Source organism: Eretmochelys imbricata, chromosome 3, assembly GCF_965152235.1.
Source record: "Eretmochelys imbricata isolate rEreImb1 chromosome 3, rEreImb1.hap1, whole genome shotgun sequence".
NCBI lineage: Eukaryota > Metazoa > Chordata > Testudines > Cheloniidae > Eretmochelys > Eretmochelys imbricata.
The window spans coordinates 187,193,424-187,211,635 of NC_135574.1; the positions used below are offsets into that span (position 1 = coordinate 187,193,424).

Sequence of the window (18,212 nt, forward strand, 5' to 3'; positions counted from 1 at the left end):
TTTACCCTCGTGACAGACCACACCCCTCTCCAGTGGATGCACAGAAACAAGGAGAAGAACACAAGCGTGACTAGGTGGTTCCTATCCCTGCAGCCCTTCCATTTTTGGGTACAGTCCAGAAGCCAACATGGCAATGCTGATGACCTATCACGACAGCACTGCCTCTCATCCCAAGTAGCCCAACCCCATTGTGTTGAGCGGGGGTGGGGGGACGGGGGGAAGATATGTGATACAGCATGGCCAGAGGGCAACAGGAGAGTGTCAGAAGGGAGAGGGAAGAAAGTTTGCTATAGATTAATTAAAGCACTTGTAGAGGGAAGAAAGTTTGCTATAGATTAATTAAAGCACCTGAAGCCAATTAGAGCACCTGAAGCCAGTCACCTGATAAAACCCCCCTGCTTCAATCAGATAAGAGGAGGAGTTGAAGCAGAGTGGTTTGGTGTTGGAGCAGAGAGCAGTTTGGAGGGAAGCAGAGGAGAGTTTGGATAAGTGCTGCGGTGGGCTAAGAAGACCAAGACCCTAGGTAAAGGGACACCTGGTTTGTACAGAGGGAGGGCAGGAAGCCCCGCAAGCTGAAGGGCAGGAGAGGGAAGTAGTCCAGGGGAAGGAACCACTAGTTCAAGCAGTTTACTGCTATCCCTAGGGCCTCTGGTCTGGGACCCGGAGTACAGGGCAGGCCCGGGTCCCTCCCTCTCCTCTCCCCTCCTCCAGGACACTAGTGGGGCAGTTAATACCCCAGTTCAGGGGCAAGAAATGGTGCCCTGAACCCCCCCAGAAGAAGAGAAAGCGCGAGACCCATTATAGTGTGCTGGCAATTTGCCACACTGTATTTTAAGACACTTGGTGAAGATAAATGCTTATCAATTTTTTAAAAATGTGGTGGATAAAATGTGCCAAGATATGGTAGCTTTATCATCCTATTTACTGTTTTCAGGCAGTTAAACACAGGAAGATACCATATCAAAGGAGTTGCAGAAAAAAATATAGTGTATGAACTATAATTTACTTTCTATCAATATATTCCATTCTGATTGCTTCTTCTTAACATCCAGAGGTTCAAATTGCCCCCAAAGACTTGTTTAGACTAGGGAAAAGGTGCCTTTTCCCGTCAAGTTAGCTTGCTTGAGCTATTTTATCTCAATTGAAAACCCCACTTAACAGCGTCCACTCACTCCTGTCTTCTTTTCCCTCCATGTGTCCTTTATTAAATATTGGCTTATTTGAGAACATCTAAAAAAAAAAAAGGTTAGTTTAAAAAAGACTATCAACTTTTTCATTCTAAGGTTATGCTAATGCTGTCAGTATAGACCAATATGAGATTGACTCACTAATGACTCTACTGCATGTTAATTGTTTAGTGGTATGGAATCTGCAGCAATTAGCTATTCATTCTGCCGCTTGGTTTTTTGGCATTGTGCCTTCCATTTCTCCCCTCCAATTTTTTTAGACTTCTGTAAGTCTTCTAGTTTTGAACTATTGGACTGGAACCTGCAAATGGGGCTAAAATGCTCTTTATATTAACACCAGTTGTTCTGCAATAGTGTTTCCATCAATCTTATTGAGCTTTTTTGTATGAATCTGATTTATAGCTGCTGATAGGCAAAAGAAATATGTTAATTAATTTAAAAAATGAATTGTATCACTGTGTATGAAGGACTAATTTGTTTATTCAAATATAATAAACAGACAGTTCAGTTCCTGTTTTTGAGGAGGTGGCCTTCAATAAATGTATGGGTGGTCACTTGTTGACTACTTTTGAAAACGCAGATTAAAGACTTTGGTTACAGACTACAGTGCACATTCCTGAGATCATCCAAGCTTACAACTTTCACTTCAACATACTCCTCACTGCTGCTACTATCCATTGAAACTTGACTGAACACATTAACAGTTAACTAGTTTTAACAGGAATTCTCCTCTGACCCAGGCATGCACATCACCCACACAAAAAACCTTGAATAAGCTCACTCTGTATTCAGGATACTGCAAACAGCATCTGTTCAGTCACTGGATAACAGCATCAAGTGTAGTGTCAGACATGCTAAAATCATATATTACCACGTCATGAATTAGACATGAAATTCACCTACTAAAGAAGGCCTCTGCAAGGTCCTTTGCACTTGAGACCTGCATTATATGTGTCTTAAGTAATGCAAAAGGCTCAGATGGTATCACTGTACAGGCTGGTTTCAGAGAAACAGCCGTGTTAGTCTGTATTCGCAAAAAGAAAAGGAGTACTTGTGGCACCTTAGAGACTAACCAATTTATTTGAGCATGAGCTTTTGTGAGCTACAGATGCATCCGATGCATCCGATGAAGTGAGCCGTAGCTCGCGAAAGCTCATGCTCAAATAAATTGGTTAGTCTCTAAGGTGCCACAAGTACTCCTTTTCTTTTTACTGTACAGGCTGAATTTCACTCATTCAGGGAGCCTTCTGCTGTAATACAGATAACTTTGGGAAGCCCTGAAATGCAAAGCAACTGTTTTAACATTTCTTGTCTAAGGGGCACACACTTTTCTTACTCCCACATTTAATTCCCATTATTAATGAGAATTTTCGGTGTATACTGAGGGCAGTCTATGGCCACACTGTCATACTTGGGCAAACAAGTACAGGATGTCCCTTCCAAAAACCCTATATAGATTTGAAAATGAGGAAAAATAAATGTAAAAGAAGAGAATGCCAAACAGCTAATTTCCAGCCACAAAACTTAGTTATCAGACCATATTTCCAAGTACTGGTAGCTTGCTGAATATGATGACATTTCCTATGGGGTAAGGTTACTTATTTAAAACAGCGATAAAAACAGCTCTAGCGAACTTTTAGTACTAAAAAATGCTTAATTAAAAGCTCCTTGGAATGCATTATGCCAGGGAAGGCCCAATTCTCTTGTATGTCTCAAGAATCTTTTCTTTTGTTGGCACTATAACTTTACAAAATAAATCTGTAACACATTTTTTTTAGTATCTTTTTTCAGCTTCAAATGTACACATTTTACCATATAATCATACATAACAAAAATTCAACACTTCCCCACTATACTTACAACAGAACCACCTTTAACATGAGTTGAGATCAACAACATGGCAACAAAACACAAAACTGTGAATGAGTATAAAAGCTATTTTATAATAACTACAGGTATACTTAATTATTTTTTAACTCCGTAATTTGAAAATCCCTACAGTATTTTTAGTTAGGTTAAAATATAAACTAAAAGGTACAGCATGACTCTTAAGCATGTAAGGTGTTTGCTCAGGTTGACATTTATTAACAAATTATGGCAAATATTTTTCTTTGTTTTCTTTCCAAAGCAATGATTTTCTGGTTAATAGGGAAAGAAAATATATAATAGATGATCTCAGAGTGACTATACGACAGCCACTTAAGCTCTTCTTGACAACAATAACTTCATGACTATTCATCCTATGTGTGGGCTGTATATTGCTGCCCCAAATTCAGGCCACCTATGTCATGTATGTGTACTTGGTGGGAAGGGGGAAGATTTGTCCAAGTGGGGCAAAAATGTTGCACCCTTCTGTGGATTCTCTCAGGTCTGCACAGTTCCTGATTTGCAGGTTTTCCATACATCTGATTTTCAACTGTCACATATAATGAAGGCACACAGCCTCTTAGGAAATCTGCTGCTAGGGGAGAACTACTTTTCCTCTCTCTAATGGATTGCTACGAATTCCTGTACTTTTGTTTTGCTTATTTTTAATCATGAATTTGACTGAATAAGCAGTTTGAGGAACTGAAGGCATTTATGAAGGGACTTTACTTTGTACTGTGTCTCTAAAATCAATAACCAGGCCTTTTTTCTAAAAAGTTTTTTTCTTTACCAAAAAAGGTCTTTGTTGGTTGGAAGGACTTTAGAACTGAGCTTGACCATAGTCAGTTCTTTTTAAAATATGGGCCTCTTGGCCCCATTTCTCAAGTTACCTCATTTCTTGCAAGATTATTCCTGCCCTTAGCAGAAGTAATCCTTACAAGAGGCTGTTGTGACAGGCCAATTACAGCTGGAAGATTGGCCCATACTGACATGACTTTGGCTTCCAGTGAGACTTAGGCTTCCATGCACTCAAGTCACTTCTGAAAATGGGATTTAGTATCTTAAGTATCTTAAGCACTTTTGAAAATGTTACCCTGTATCTATAAATATGAAAAAGTATAATTTGTTTAGTATTTCAAAATAATCAGTGGTCTAAATCTGCAAGCCCTCCTTCAGCTGTAACTCACTTTAGTCAATTGGGAGTTCCTCATGTAGAGCTTTTATAGAAATGGCGGCAAAAAGGAACCATTTGAAGTTAACCAAATAAAGATATTTGTTTTGGCTCTATGAAGAAGTTATTGTAGTTCCTTGCTGGAGCATAGAAGATTATACCATGATGGTATATTAATTTCACAGCAAAGAGAGGAGGATTCTCCAAAGATGCTTTGAACATGCTTTAGAAATGCTAGATCACTACTGTCATTAAAAGGCCATTCCTGTTCACTGATGTCAATAAAAGGGTATTACAACAATTTTTATTACCTTTTCACCATGTAAGTGAGCAAGTATAGTCTTTTTCTGATGTCAGCAGAAAAGTGTAATAACTCTTACTAGAACAACAACAGCATTACAGTTAAGGTTGTCAACTTTTCCAATTAAGAGGTCAGTATGAATGCTTTATTCATGTAACAATGATCAAATGTTAATCTTTAACTGCTTGATAGTGCCCCTTTAATAAATAATAAAATATTTCATAAATGGCTTCTTAATATAGGAAAAATTATACCAGTGGTATGGCCAGCTAAACAGGCATGGGATGAACATGACTAAGAGTGAGGTAATGTGGGTCAGCAGAAGTGCCGCAGGGAAACTGGATGTAGAGATTAATGGAGCATGTCTACATCAAACTGATCTGTTCAAGTACTCTGGTGGCTGGTTTATGGAAGATAGTGGGCTTGAATGTGAGACAGTCCAGACTGGGGAGTGCTGGAATAGTGCTGAATAACACCTCAGGTGTTGTGTTTGACACTGCGACTGAAAGCCCAACCGTATAATACAATGGTGCACCCCACCATGCTGTATGGTGTAAAAGCATGGCTGGTAGAGAGATGGCCTACAGGTGTTCAAGATATCTTCACACAATGCAAGTTACACAAAGACAGATTTTGAAATGAAAGCATTAGGATAGAAGTCAAAGTCATTCCGTGACTGACAAAATCCAGGAAGTGTGATTTCGCTGGTTCAGACACATACTGAGGATGAATGAAGAGGGCCCGGTGAAGACAGCATGGAAGGAGATGTTGGCAGGAAAGAGACCCTGAAGAAAGCCTAGGAAACAATGGATGGACCTTAGGGCTGCCTTGGATGGACAAAGATGGCAAGATGCTTGCAGGATGATCCAACCCCAGAGGATGGGCTAAGGGGAACAAGAAGTTTATGACTCCTAGATCCACCGCATTGCCAGCTGGCACACTGTTGTCATGATATTTACCTCAAAAGTGGCATGTAATATACCATTAGAAAACTAGTAACTCACTGATCATTAATATTCTTGTGTCACGTATGTATGGCAAACCCACAAAGAACTTTATAGCGGTGTTGGAAACATGTGACTAAAATGTGTGTGTTTAAACCAGGAGTGTCAGGGACGTTGATAAACTGTTTTTCCCCAGACAGAAGAAAGAGGCCAACACCTCAAACCAGGTATGACCAAAGTCTATATGATACTCATTTGTATTGGAGGTTGCAGGAAGACATCATTTGCATTGGAAAAAGCACCAGAAGGGGAGGAACCAGCATAGAGTCTACACCAGACAACATGGTGTCTACAATCAGGAGGGAAACAGAACTTTATCTGGGGATACCCTTCAGAAGAATACATTTTGAAGATTTACTACTATAGAGAGAGGGGGACAGAACCCCTTCACCTGAGAAGACAAGAGACTGACCACTTTGAGCTCTGGGAAGGGTCCTGGCCAGAGAGTCTGGAGAAGACACTTGGTGAGAAACACTTTGAAAAAAGAGACTCTAGTTTGTCAAATTAGGTTTTAGAGACTTAGAAGCATATTTTTATTTTTGTTTGCTTGTAACCCTTTCTACCTTTATTCCTTATACTTGGTATCACTTAAACCAATGACTTTTTGTTTAATAAACTTGTTTTACTTTTACTAGAAAACAATCCAATACTTTGATTAAAATGGAGTGTTTGTTAACTCCAGTTAAGGAAATAAGCTGCTGGGCACTGTCTCTTTAAAGAAGCAGCGAACCTAATAACATCCATAAGTGTTCAGCAAGAGGGCTGGACACTACAGGGCAGACGGTTTGGGGAAAATTGGGACTATGTGGGCGTTGGGGTCACCCTGCAAAGAGTAACTGGGCGGTGGAAGCTAGGGTGTGACCTGCATGTTTATATGCTGGCTGTTGGTGTTAGGGTTGTAAGCCACAGTAGCACAGGCAGTGACACAACCCCTTACTGGTCTGGCTTGAACACCAAAGCATCACAAAGGTGTCTTAACATAGACCCTAATTCAGTAAACACATGCTTAAGTTCCACTGAAGCCAAAGCTAAGCAACTGGTTAAGTGCTTTGCTGAGTCAAGACCATAATGTGTAATTAATGTCCATAATGTAAACTAATATCTGTGTGGAAAAAAACAACAAACAAATTGGCCCAGGGATTGTGACATTAATTAGCACTAATTCTACTTCTCTAGGTAAAATCCTGGATTGAATGTGGTAGATAATTATGTAGGCTGTTACCAGAAAAAACACAAAAAGAGGCTATGCAGAAAATAGAAGCTAACTGTATCAGTTTAGAAAAAATCAAAATGCACAAACTCAAATGCACCTTTTACAAGACCAATTGTATACTAGGCTGCAAATAATGATGGAACACATAAAATACTTGCATGCTATAGAGGATACTTTTAGTGATGAAATATAAGTATTTCGAACACACACGGTACTCTTTCATATAATCAGGGCTTGTTCCACACTACTACAAAAACACATTTTGTACATAATACCAAAGGTTACAGGCAGGTTGGAGAGCAAAATAATAGTTTGTTTACTGAGCTGCTTGTGGAGCTTTCATGATAGGATGGTACAAAATGTATTTTTTCCTTCTCAAACATAGCAGTGTATTTGTGCGTTAAGGTACATTTTGATCATCGCGCCATTCCAGCCAAAACTAGTAGTTATGTATAGGCCAGATCCTGCACCATCAAAGTCATTGGGAGTTTTGCCATTGAATTCAATGAGATCAGGTCCTCAGTGATCTGAACAATATAGTAAAAGTAAAATATGTATACTCCTTGTATACAGTAGAGGTGAAATCCTGGCCCCACTAAAGTTAATGGCAAAACTCCCATTGACATCAATGGGAAAACTTTAATGTGTTTCTCCCCCCGTATCATAAATAAATGTCGGTGGCCGTTAGTTAACTCAAAGTTTATTTAAAAATTTATTTCCTCTGCTATTTCTGTTCAGTAATCTTGCTGCTTCTTCCCTCTTTGGGTGATGTTCTCCCACTAACCCTCACATTTACCAGTGTTAGAAGAGCTGAGCAGTTTAGAAACCAGTCAGCATGCTAAATAAAGGTTTGTCTACTTAGCTCAGGAATTCAGTAACAATTTGAATGCAACGGGGAGAGCTGTTTTAGAAGTAATGTGAACTCAGTTTTGTCAGTGGAAGTTGTCTGTATGAATCAGACAAAATGGAGCAAATTAAGGGCATATTTTAAACCTAACTGATTATTTTTAAACTGAATTTTCTGAGTTTTTGAATTTAAATCAGACACCTAATTTTACTGTAAGCATTTTATATAAAGAACTTTGCTTTGCAATATATGACTTAAGGCAAAAGACTAATCTTTCCTATCATATAAGTATATATTCATACTATTTTTCAATTTTGTATTATGTATCTGATGTAGGATGCATTATGAATAGAGATTTGGTTTTTGGATAAATATGGTAGATTGTATGTTGCAAAAACCACCTGAGAAGTACTTACTATACCATATATGGACAGTAGATACTAATCAAAGTGAAATATCTTAATAATTTTCATGTCTTTTCTTTTAAATAACAAAAATGGCTGAAATATTACAGATGAATAGCTAAATTTCTCTTTTTTGCAAGTCACATTAGTCACAGCATTATTGTAGGAAGAGCTTGAAGTCAATGAAACTTTTGCCTTTCATGTCAGTAGAAACAGAATCTGGGCCCACTGTGTATCTTTAAACTTTATCCGTTGACTAAGATTTGTTGAAAATTGAAGTAAATTGAATGCAAATGTGATTAATCTTTAGATACTTATTTATTCCAAATTTATAGACCAAAGTGAAGTTATTTGGATGATCATACCATAGCTATGGAATGTTTGAAAAGGGAGTGGACATTTGTATTAAAACAGAAGGCCCTTCTTACTCCAACATGATGTCAGTAATACAGCTCCTCAGAGCATGCTATTGTTTTAAACAGAGGTCCCCAAACTTTCACATTGGTTGTAAAATATTATTTAGTGTTGTTGGACTGGAAGGAAAATGTCATACATCTGCAAACAATTAGAAGGAGTTGGACTATTTTTTTTATTAATTAAACAATAAAACATCCTTAAGTGTGACTGTGGGCTTATCTACACAGTGTGGCAAAGCACGCTACAAGGGTCCTTTTTGTAGAAAGCTCTAATGGGTTGTTCTCTAACTTCCCCATGTAGACCTGCTGGTGTGATCTAAAAGGTACTGCATTCAAGTTAATGTCCTGCCCGGTAGAGCACTTTTCTATGCCATGTAGACAAGCCCTGTATGTACGGAAGTCAGATTCCCCTTCCTGCGATTGTCATATGAAATAAGAACTTTTAACCACAAGTAAATCTTCAGTGCGGTCACTGATGATCAACAATATCATTTATAAGATCTTTTCAGCATTGCAATGCATGAAAGTATCCAAGTTGTGTGTGTACTTTAAATCCTCCAAAACCTCTTAACCTTTCTTTCAAACATAGTGACTATTAACCATTTTGCAACTGGGATTCGTTCGTTCGTTCGTTCGTTCGTTCGTTCGTTCGTTCGTTCGTTCATTCATTCATCCACTGACTTTAATGGACCTAAGATTTCATCCTTAGTTCATACATTCTGCTTCTCCAACATGATTAGCCAAAGTTAAGATTTTAGCCACTGTTAGTTAATTATTGTTATAGTTAACCAAAGCCTTTACAAAACTGATTTTATCTTTAATTGAAAAGCTTTCTGGAAGCCAAAGAAGCTTTAATACCACAAGCACCCTTCCTCTCAAAAAATGCTGGTATAAGAAATTAGAATGTTTTGTTCAACCCTAGGAAATTAATCCTTCATTATACCATGAATTTTATAAATTCAGTTCAAAATTCAAAATACTCAGAACACAGTAAGGCATTAATACTACATAAAATTAAGCACTTCCCTACTGGCACCTTAAATAATTGTAAACCTAAAAAGAATGTAGCAGGAAACACACTTCTATTTAAAACATTTTAGAGTTACTTATGAACACTATAATATATAAAATATATTAAATAATCCATTAAATTGAAATAACTTATTGAAATTCAACAAAATGAATGTTAACAAATGTCACATTAAGTTCAGTGCCATGTACCATAATTCTGAAATTAAAGACATAAAATACACTGGTCAGGCAGATGAAGCATCATTGTTGAAATACTGATTTATGGTACTAACTAAAAACAGTTTCCATTACAATAACTATGCTTCTGCTTATTAGTAAGTAAATGATGTTGGTACTGTATAAATGAATACTAAGAAGAAAGGAACTACAGCTGTGTAACACAGCTTGCCCTGATTATAGCCACTTTACTACTATTTTATATGATTACATTGATTTTGAAGCCAGAGGATGGAAAAAATGAACAGGCCAAGTTTCAGTGGGCAATTTGAGTTCTCCACAAGTTTCCTATTGACTTGCTTGAAAACCATGCTTATGAATCAAGGGCAGAATTTAGCCCAACATCTTTTCTTTCATAAACGTATACTTTCTGAAAATAACAGATGTTCAAGTAAACTATTTAAACAAATAACAAATGAGAAGCCATCTCAGTTTAGAATAGTGTTGCAAGTCTGACTCTTGAATTAACATTAACATTGCTAATACTCTGAGAATTGTGGCACTGTGCATGGTGTATGTGCACTCATATGGATTTTGTTCATTGCCATAGTTTCACAGGCTAGATAACCTTCATATTGGAAGTAAGCTGGCAGACTCTCAGCAGATCTACTCCTCTAAAATCGGAAGAGCACAAGTTGTTCAGCTGTTTGTTTCCTAGTCTTTCAGATAGAGACTGTATGCAAATGTGATCTAAATATATGTGATCTAAACATTCTATATTATAGTTTGAGTCTAAGGTAAAGTTCATAGTGCAATTAATCTTTCATGCATTCAAATTTTAATTAGAGAAAATATATAGTTTAAGGTTATCTCTGAAACTGGAAGAATACCCCCTACTTTTTCAGGTACTATGTTTCCTACCTTCTTCAATGCAGTGTATCTCAGACACATTTAATGTAACCCCAAATGCTTAATACAACTGAATTTGCTTATCTAAGTTTTACATGAAGATGTATAAACAGTAGGACTGATTCTGCTCATTCACATCAGTGGGAGCAGAAGCAGGACCAGAGTTGGTAAAGCTGCAGGAAATCACAAATATTGTTACCTTGAACTATGACAGTGAAATATATTTTCTTAGGATGTTCTTTAAAATTTGTCATTTATATATGTGTACTATACTAGGATGCAGCAATGGAATTGCTGGCAAGGACAAAACTCCCCTGCTGTCATTCTGCATATGTATGATTTTCTGTCATTCACTTTGAACATGATTGTAAAGCTTAACAGAAGGCAGTTGCTTACCTTGGCATACATTTTGCTCGCTTTGCTCATACCCAGTTGCACACTGTATTTGGTGAGTTGGATTTGGAGGTGGTCGATGAGGATCAGCAGGGGTCCGTCGAATGACATTGTTTCGTCCACCAGTGGATTCAGCAGCTGTGTCTTCTCGTCCATTATTTACAATAATTTGAGCTGTTCTAGGTAGACAGAGGTATCCTCCATAGTGGTTAACACATTTCATCCCACCTTTGCATGCATCTGGGACAATTTCACATTCATCAATATCTGTGATTAGCAACAACACAAGTCATATTTTAAAATGAGACCTTAACAGACATTAACACAAGTAATGTAACAAGGCATGCAAGTACACGTGTATTGTCCAAAACATCAAAACACGGATGTAGAAGATAACTCAAGAGAAAGGACTAAAAATACCATTAGTAAGTCTTTCACTTATAAAGATTTACTATACCTTTGCACCGCTGCCTGACAGGATCCCATTCATAGCCATCTGTACATTGCTATGTAGAAAAGAGATGCAGAAAAATGACTGATGAATTAATATTTTTAAATACTTCATGCATTTGTTGTTGCTATGGAAAATTGTGTTCTGAACAAACAATAACCAGCGTGGTTATATATTTTTCATAATATCAGGAAAATAGATCTCAGTGCAGTACTACTGTGTAACAAAACTAAGAAGTAGTTTATAACAGGAAATGAATAATCCTTTCCTAAATGTTGGCCTAATGTATATTCTAAATTGACAAATTTAGGGCCTGATCTTTTAAGGTGCTCAGTGCCTCCAGAGAGATGAGCATCCTCTGTTCCCAGGGAAGTCAATAATTGCAGAAGGCTCTCAAGATCTCACAGGACCAGACCCTAAGTTCTTTGACTCATAAAGCGTAGATCAGTGCTACTCAAAGTGGTGGTCCGTGGACTGATGCTGGTCTGCAAGCCAGCGGCTGCCAGTCTGTGCGCACATTGGAAACAAAAATTGCTGGTTCCCCATATCAGATAGCTTGAAAAGCACTGGTGTAGATGACACTCCAGTTCAAGACCTTGATGCTGCCAAGCCTTATTCACAGGAGTAGTCCTGTGGATGTCAATGTCACTAGAGTATTGCCATCTTAAAAATAATGAGTCATGCCCCAAATCATGAGATTTTAAAAAATAATAAATTGTGGACTCTTTTTTATTTGCCTTCTTGATTTTAAGCCATTAAGGTTTACATTCTTAAGCTTTTCTCTACAGCCAGGAGGGCTAGAAACTTACTTTCTTTTTTTAAAGAAGAAAGATGAGATTCTCACATAATCATATGAATCCAGGAGCTTGGGCTTTAGGAAAAACAGCAGGTATTGTGAGACTCATGATAAAATTGTGAGTTGCAACACTGGGACTACTCATGTGAGTAAGACTTTGCAGGGTTCAAATGAGATAAAACATGAAATCCATGTATCTATTCACATCAGTATGGACTACAAATGTGAGAAAGAGTTTGAGGGATAAGGTTCCAGACTTTTTAGAAGGCATCTTCACCTTCCTTCTGCCCCAAAGTATTCATTTTCTAGAACACAAGATCTAATTTTTGAGAGGCTTAATTATCATCTCAAATGACAATTAGTGGAAACTGACTGAGCACCATAGTGCTGTTGAAGTGCACAAGAATACAGACGTAAAACATCAATAGATAAACTAAGATATAGTACGTGTTGTCTGTCCTGCTTGATATATTATTTCTCATAGTGTTGCAGAAAAGGAGTTGATTCAATAAATCAGCTAGTCACAGTGAGCCAAATTAGTTCTTGCTGTATCTCCTTGGCTTTAGTGGAGCTACATCAGGGATAAATTTGACCCAGAGTGTTGATATCCATATTGCTCAATGTATTATGCTGAAGTTGTTCTGAGAAACTTGTTACTAATAGAGATTGAATCAGCAGTAGAAACAACAACATTTTGTTTATTCACAGGTGACATCAATGATCTGCCAAATGTAGCAGTGAGCTGGAGGGAAAAGCCTCTAGTGTTAGGAGGGGGTAAGAGGACAGCTAATTGTAATATAATTCTAGCTCTCTAAAGGAATGACTGCATGCTGAGTTGACACCACAAAAGTTACTGTAGCTATGAAAACCCAAGCCCAAAGGAAAACAAGCAAATTTATGTATTTACTGAATCACCCAATTCCTGCTAATGCACAACAGAAGTAATGTGTACTTAATACTAATGAGCCAAATCCGCTCCCATCAAAGTCAATGGGAATTTTGCCATTGACTTCAGTGGAACCAAGATTTGGCCCTAAATGCATATAGTACATGTATCAAAAATATTAGTGTAATAGGGGTACAATTTTCAAAAGCAACTAAATCCTGTTTTTAAAAGTGTGTTAGGCACTTAAAGCCTAAGTTCCACTGACATTCTATGAGGTTTGGGCTTCTAAGTTCTAAAGACACTTTGGAAAATAGCACTTAGCAGCCTACATCACTTAGAGGCTTTTGAAAATGTTATGGTAGGTCTAAACGAAACTAGGCAAGTTTATTGGAAGAATGCTAGATTTTTTTTTTAGGGAATACACAATAAAAAATGGAAAATAAGCCTGTGTACTAGGCATAATCTCACTTTTAAGGCCCTATGTTAACACATTTTATAAATTGCTTTTTGCTGTAACATAAGTAGTTATAACATATAGACTGATTCTGCAGCACTTACTCAAGTGAACAGTCCCCTGACTTCAGTGAGACTACTTATGTGAGCAACAATTGCATGATATCAGGCTCTTTGGCCAAAATCCTACAATTTGTCCCACAAGGACAACCTTCTTTGCTTGTGTGGAATCCCACTGATTTCAGTGGGGCTCTGTGCAGGAACAGCAGTCCACCTACATAAAACAAGTTTCAGGATCAGGGCCTGTGTTTGTAATAGGGGTCAAATATGAAAATGTTTTTTTTTTTCATGATCCAAGCCAATGTAAACATTACTCTGCCAGTGATATTCATTACAAAAGTAAATGAGCAAACATAGATGAAAAAGTAACTTACATAAAGAAGACAGCCCTGCCCCTCTATTCTTATCACATCCATTTTAGGGTATGAGTGGAACATATTTCCAATATTTTATTAGCAGCTGGTCATAGCCACACAAATAATTGTTCAAAACTATTCTTGACACTGATGATTTACCAGCTAGAAAATGTCATAATTTACACACAGCATTAAATTTTAAGACTACAGTTACAAAGTACTTATATTTTGTTAAAACACCTTGAAATCTCCTAGAAGAAATGGAGCAACACATTTTGACTAGTAGCTGACATATATGATGTTTCATATATTTATAATTAATGTAATACATTTGTTTTAAATAAGTCATATACAGTATTTCTGTAATTTTGAAGATGCTTGGGCATCTTATTTCACAGAACTTGGAATTGCATATAACAATATGTCATACCCTTTTCTGTTATGGATAACATTTACTTTGTACATTTATGATTTTCCAGTCTATTTTTTGCATCCATAAAACAAAACAAAAATGCTTTCGGAGGATTCAAATCTTTCTGAAAGGTAGGGAAAAAGCCTCATCTTATAATTTTCTTCAATTCATCTAATTTAGTACCTAAATAAACCTTTCAAAACAGAAGGTATCACCAACAAGTTCAAAGTCTGAAACTTGGTTTCACTCGAGAAGCACCTTAGTCTAAAATTAAAATACAAAGTCAAAGAACTTTGAACTGAACATTCTATATTGGCAAAGAACTATGGTTTCTCTGTTGAGGGTTATTTAGAAAAGAATCCCTGCTAAGCAATAAATATCTCAAAGTTTATTAAATCTTACCGTGTATGTTATAGTTTCTTCAGTTTCCTGTGAATTTATTGTAGTAAGAGTGAAAGCAGCCAAGAACATAATTGTCAACATCATGAATCTTGAAAGAAAGAAATAAAGAAACCCAATGTTTAGCACCTTTTACTGTTAAAAAGCTAAGAATAACCAGCTATGGGGGTATATCCCACACTCCTTACTAGGGTAAGACTTCCACTGAAGAATAAGGAAGGCAAGATGGAGCCCTTGTTAGATTATGAGGAAGTGGCTGAGATTTAGCAATGTCTTAGTCAGTTTTATCTTTCCCCAGCTGAAGTAACAGACATTAAAATAATGTAACAATTAACACTGCATCACACTCAAGCGTCTGTTCTCTAAAATAACATAGCCCAAGTACCAACATTCTTGCAATTATCTGATTTGGTTTTAAAATTAATTTTCAGATGACTTCATGTCCCACCAGAAATATCTGTGAGAGAGATCTAACAGGTAAAAGAACCAGGGAAAAAAGATAAAAATGGGATTTACCTGGATCCTGCCAGTTTTTGTAAACAACCCCCATATAGTATTATCAAAATAGAGACTAAGTGTAGCCCTATCTACCGCACCAAAAAATCTCAGATCCTGATGAAACAGCACTGCAAAATGACATACCTAGCACCTGCATCCTGACAATTTTTGGCCCTAGTCCCCCAAACTGCATCATCTAAACAGATAACAGGTTTAGCTGCTCTGACTGCAACTTAAAAATCCAGACCTGATGTATCCTAATGCAACAATCCCACAAAAACTCTGCTCTGAAATCTGGATGCTGCGGGGTCTTGCCCAATTTTTCCACAAACCCAGAAACTGTACCACCTTCCATTATTCCACCAAAACAATCTGGACCTTCACTCACGCAGGTACAAGGAAGCTACCAACAACTCTAATTTGGCATGTGTACTCTGCTGGATCTGGCTAACTGCTGGCTGCCTACTCCCCCCAGTTTACCATCTAAATGTATGCAGTTTCTGTTAGTCCACCACGATCATCCGGATCCCAATGTATCATAGTGCAACAGTGCTGCAAAAACATGTATCCAGTGACTAAAGCTGGCTGAGTTTTGGCCATGAACTTCCCAGTCACACTATTACCATCCAACTGTATTTGACCCTTCATTGCAAGGAATTCATTTATGTTTACCAACATATTGTGGCCACAAAAATGCTTTTGTGGTGCTGCTGCACTGGGGTGCAACAGGATCAGGGTTTTTAAGGTAGCTAGGAGCAACTAAACATGTTCTCTGGGTGTTCAGATTTGGGTCAAAAAATGGGAGATCCGGCAGGATCCAGGTGCCGGATCCAGCGTTGGTGACACTGTTGTGCCATGATGTGCCTGGGCCCAAAATCTGGCAGGATTCAACTTTTCCCCAAGCCCCTGGCAGAACCAGTTTATAAACTAAGCGTGGGAAGTTCCAATGTATTCCATTCTCAGAAGGTTTTTAAAAATAAACCCATCTAGTCAACTTCAGTTCGGGTTACTTCGTATTTCAATTAACTCAGAAAAGTTCTCTGCTCAACCTTCCCCCTATGCTCTGATTAACGTTGCCAACGTCGGACAGCTTCCAAGCAAAGCAGGTAGACTGAAGCAGTCCCCCATCCCCTGCGCACGGAAGAGGGGGAGCGGGGAAACCCAGCGCCCCGAACCCGCGAGAGTCGTGTTCTGCCCTGAGCCCAGTGATCCCATCCCCTCTCCCGGTCTGCCCGGCCTCTGGCGCCCACAGAGCAATTCACCAGCAGTCCCCGCAGGACTGTGCCCCACGCACGCACTCACCCCACCAGCCCCCGGCGAGCCGTTCGCAGTGCGCCCCCAGCTCCTCGTCTCCCGCGTGGGCTGCTCAGGCGGCGCCTTACCTGAGCGCAGAGCAGGGCTCCTCTGAGGGCACCTAGTACCTGGGCTAGCCTGGCAAGCGCCGCCGGGGAGGAGAGCGAGTTCCCGCAGCAGGTTGGCCCCGCGCTCGGCTCCCAGCCCGTCCTCTCCGCGCGCCGCCGAGGTAGCGCTCGCAAGGCTGCCTGGCGCTCCTGCTCCCCCCGCCGGCCTGGCATTCAGTGACAAGGGCCCGCTCCGGTGGTGTCTATTGAACGCCCCCTCCCGGCCCCGTGCTCAGTGAGTTAACCCCTTCGGCTAGGGCGCACGCTGCGGGGGAGGAGAGACAGCCAGGCGGTTAGGGAGCGATCTCCCCGTGCCCAGCGGTGCCACCCACAGGGGAGCGTGTCACCTTTGTTAAGAAACCCCAGCCGCTGCCCCTCCGCCCCTTGCACCAGACTGCACTGGGCTGTTCCGAGGCTAAGCGAGAATAATGTGAACGCGTCGTTATTTCGGTAGCTCCGGGGGGCGGGCTGTCCCCTTCCAGGCAAAATGTGAAGAGCCAGAGACTTCAGCACTCAGTGGGTCAATTTGGTTGCAGTGGGACTGCTCGTGCTGTTCAAGTTGAGCATGTGCCAGAGTGCTTTCAGGAGTCAGACCACTGTGTGTAAAGTTCCTCACAAATGTAAGTGCTTGCCGGAATTGGGGGCTATAAAAGGCAGGTCCTTGCCCCAGAGAGTTTGTCATTGGAAGTCAGGCACATCTGCATTAGCTGCTGTGGTCAAAAGGACACAGGGTGCATTGTGTCTAGGATGGAGATTAATACGGAAAACATTATAATGCCATTATATAAATAAATGGTGCAGCCTCATCTGGAATAGGGTGTGCTGTACTGGTTATCCTAGTTAACAGAAAAAAATGCAGAATTAGAGGGAATGAAGAATAGTGTGATGAGAATGATGAAGGGCTTGGGAAAACTCATATGAAGGCCGAAAAGTTTAAGGTTATTTACTTTAGAAAGGAGATGAATCAAAGGGAACATGATAAAAGTATATAACAATATGAATGGTCTAGAGAAGGTAGATCAGGAGTTTCCATTCTTTCTGTCTCAGAACACAAGAACAAGAGGGTGTTTAATGAACTGAGAGGTGGCAAATTCAAACCAGTCAAGATACTTTTTTTTTCACACAATGTATAATTGAACTGTGGAACTCATTGCCACAGGATGCTGTTGAGGTCAAAAACTCAGCAAGATTTAACACCGGATTGGATATTGATATGGCTAACAGTAACAACCAGCATTGCTACAGTGAATGCTAATGTGCATTTTGGAAGATGTGGTAAACCTTATAATTCAGGGTTTAAGATAAAGTCTAATTATTAGGGATTAGGAGGAGACATAGAATCATAGAATCATAGAATATCAGGGTTGGAAGGGACCTCAGGAGGTCATCTAGTCCAACCCCCTGCTCAAAAGCAGGACCCATCCCCAATTAAATCATCCCAGCCAAGGCTTTGTCAAGCCTGACCTTAAAAACTTCTAAGGAAGGAGATTCCACCACCTCCCTAGGCAACGCATTCCAGTGTTTCACCACCCTCCTAGTGAAAAAGTTTTTCCTAATATCCAACCTAAACCTCCCCCACTGCAACTTGAGACCATTACTCCT

The 18,212-nt window shown here is 39.2% G+C and overlaps 1 protein-coding gene across 1 annotated transcript in view; it reads right to left on the reverse strand.

Moving 5' to 3' along the window:
* EFEMP1 (EGF-like fibulin extracellular matrix protein 1) overlaps window positions 1-16,784 on the reverse strand; it is a 90,680-nt gene extending 73,896 nt beyond the window's left edge. The window contains exons 1-4 of the mRNA XM_077812020.1: window positions 16,513-16,784; window positions 14,716-14,803; window positions 11,357-11,405; window positions 10,903-11,166 (exon numbers count right to left, since the gene is read on the reverse strand). Coding sequence (XP_077668146.1) covers window positions 10,903-11,166; window positions 11,357-11,405; window positions 14,716-14,803; window positions 16,513-16,784 — 673 coding nt within the window. The remainder of the gene's footprint in view (window positions 1-10,902; window positions 11,167-11,356; window positions 11,406-14,715; window positions 14,804-16,512) is intronic.
* Between the last annotated feature and the right edge of the window lie 1,428 nt (window positions 16,785-18,212).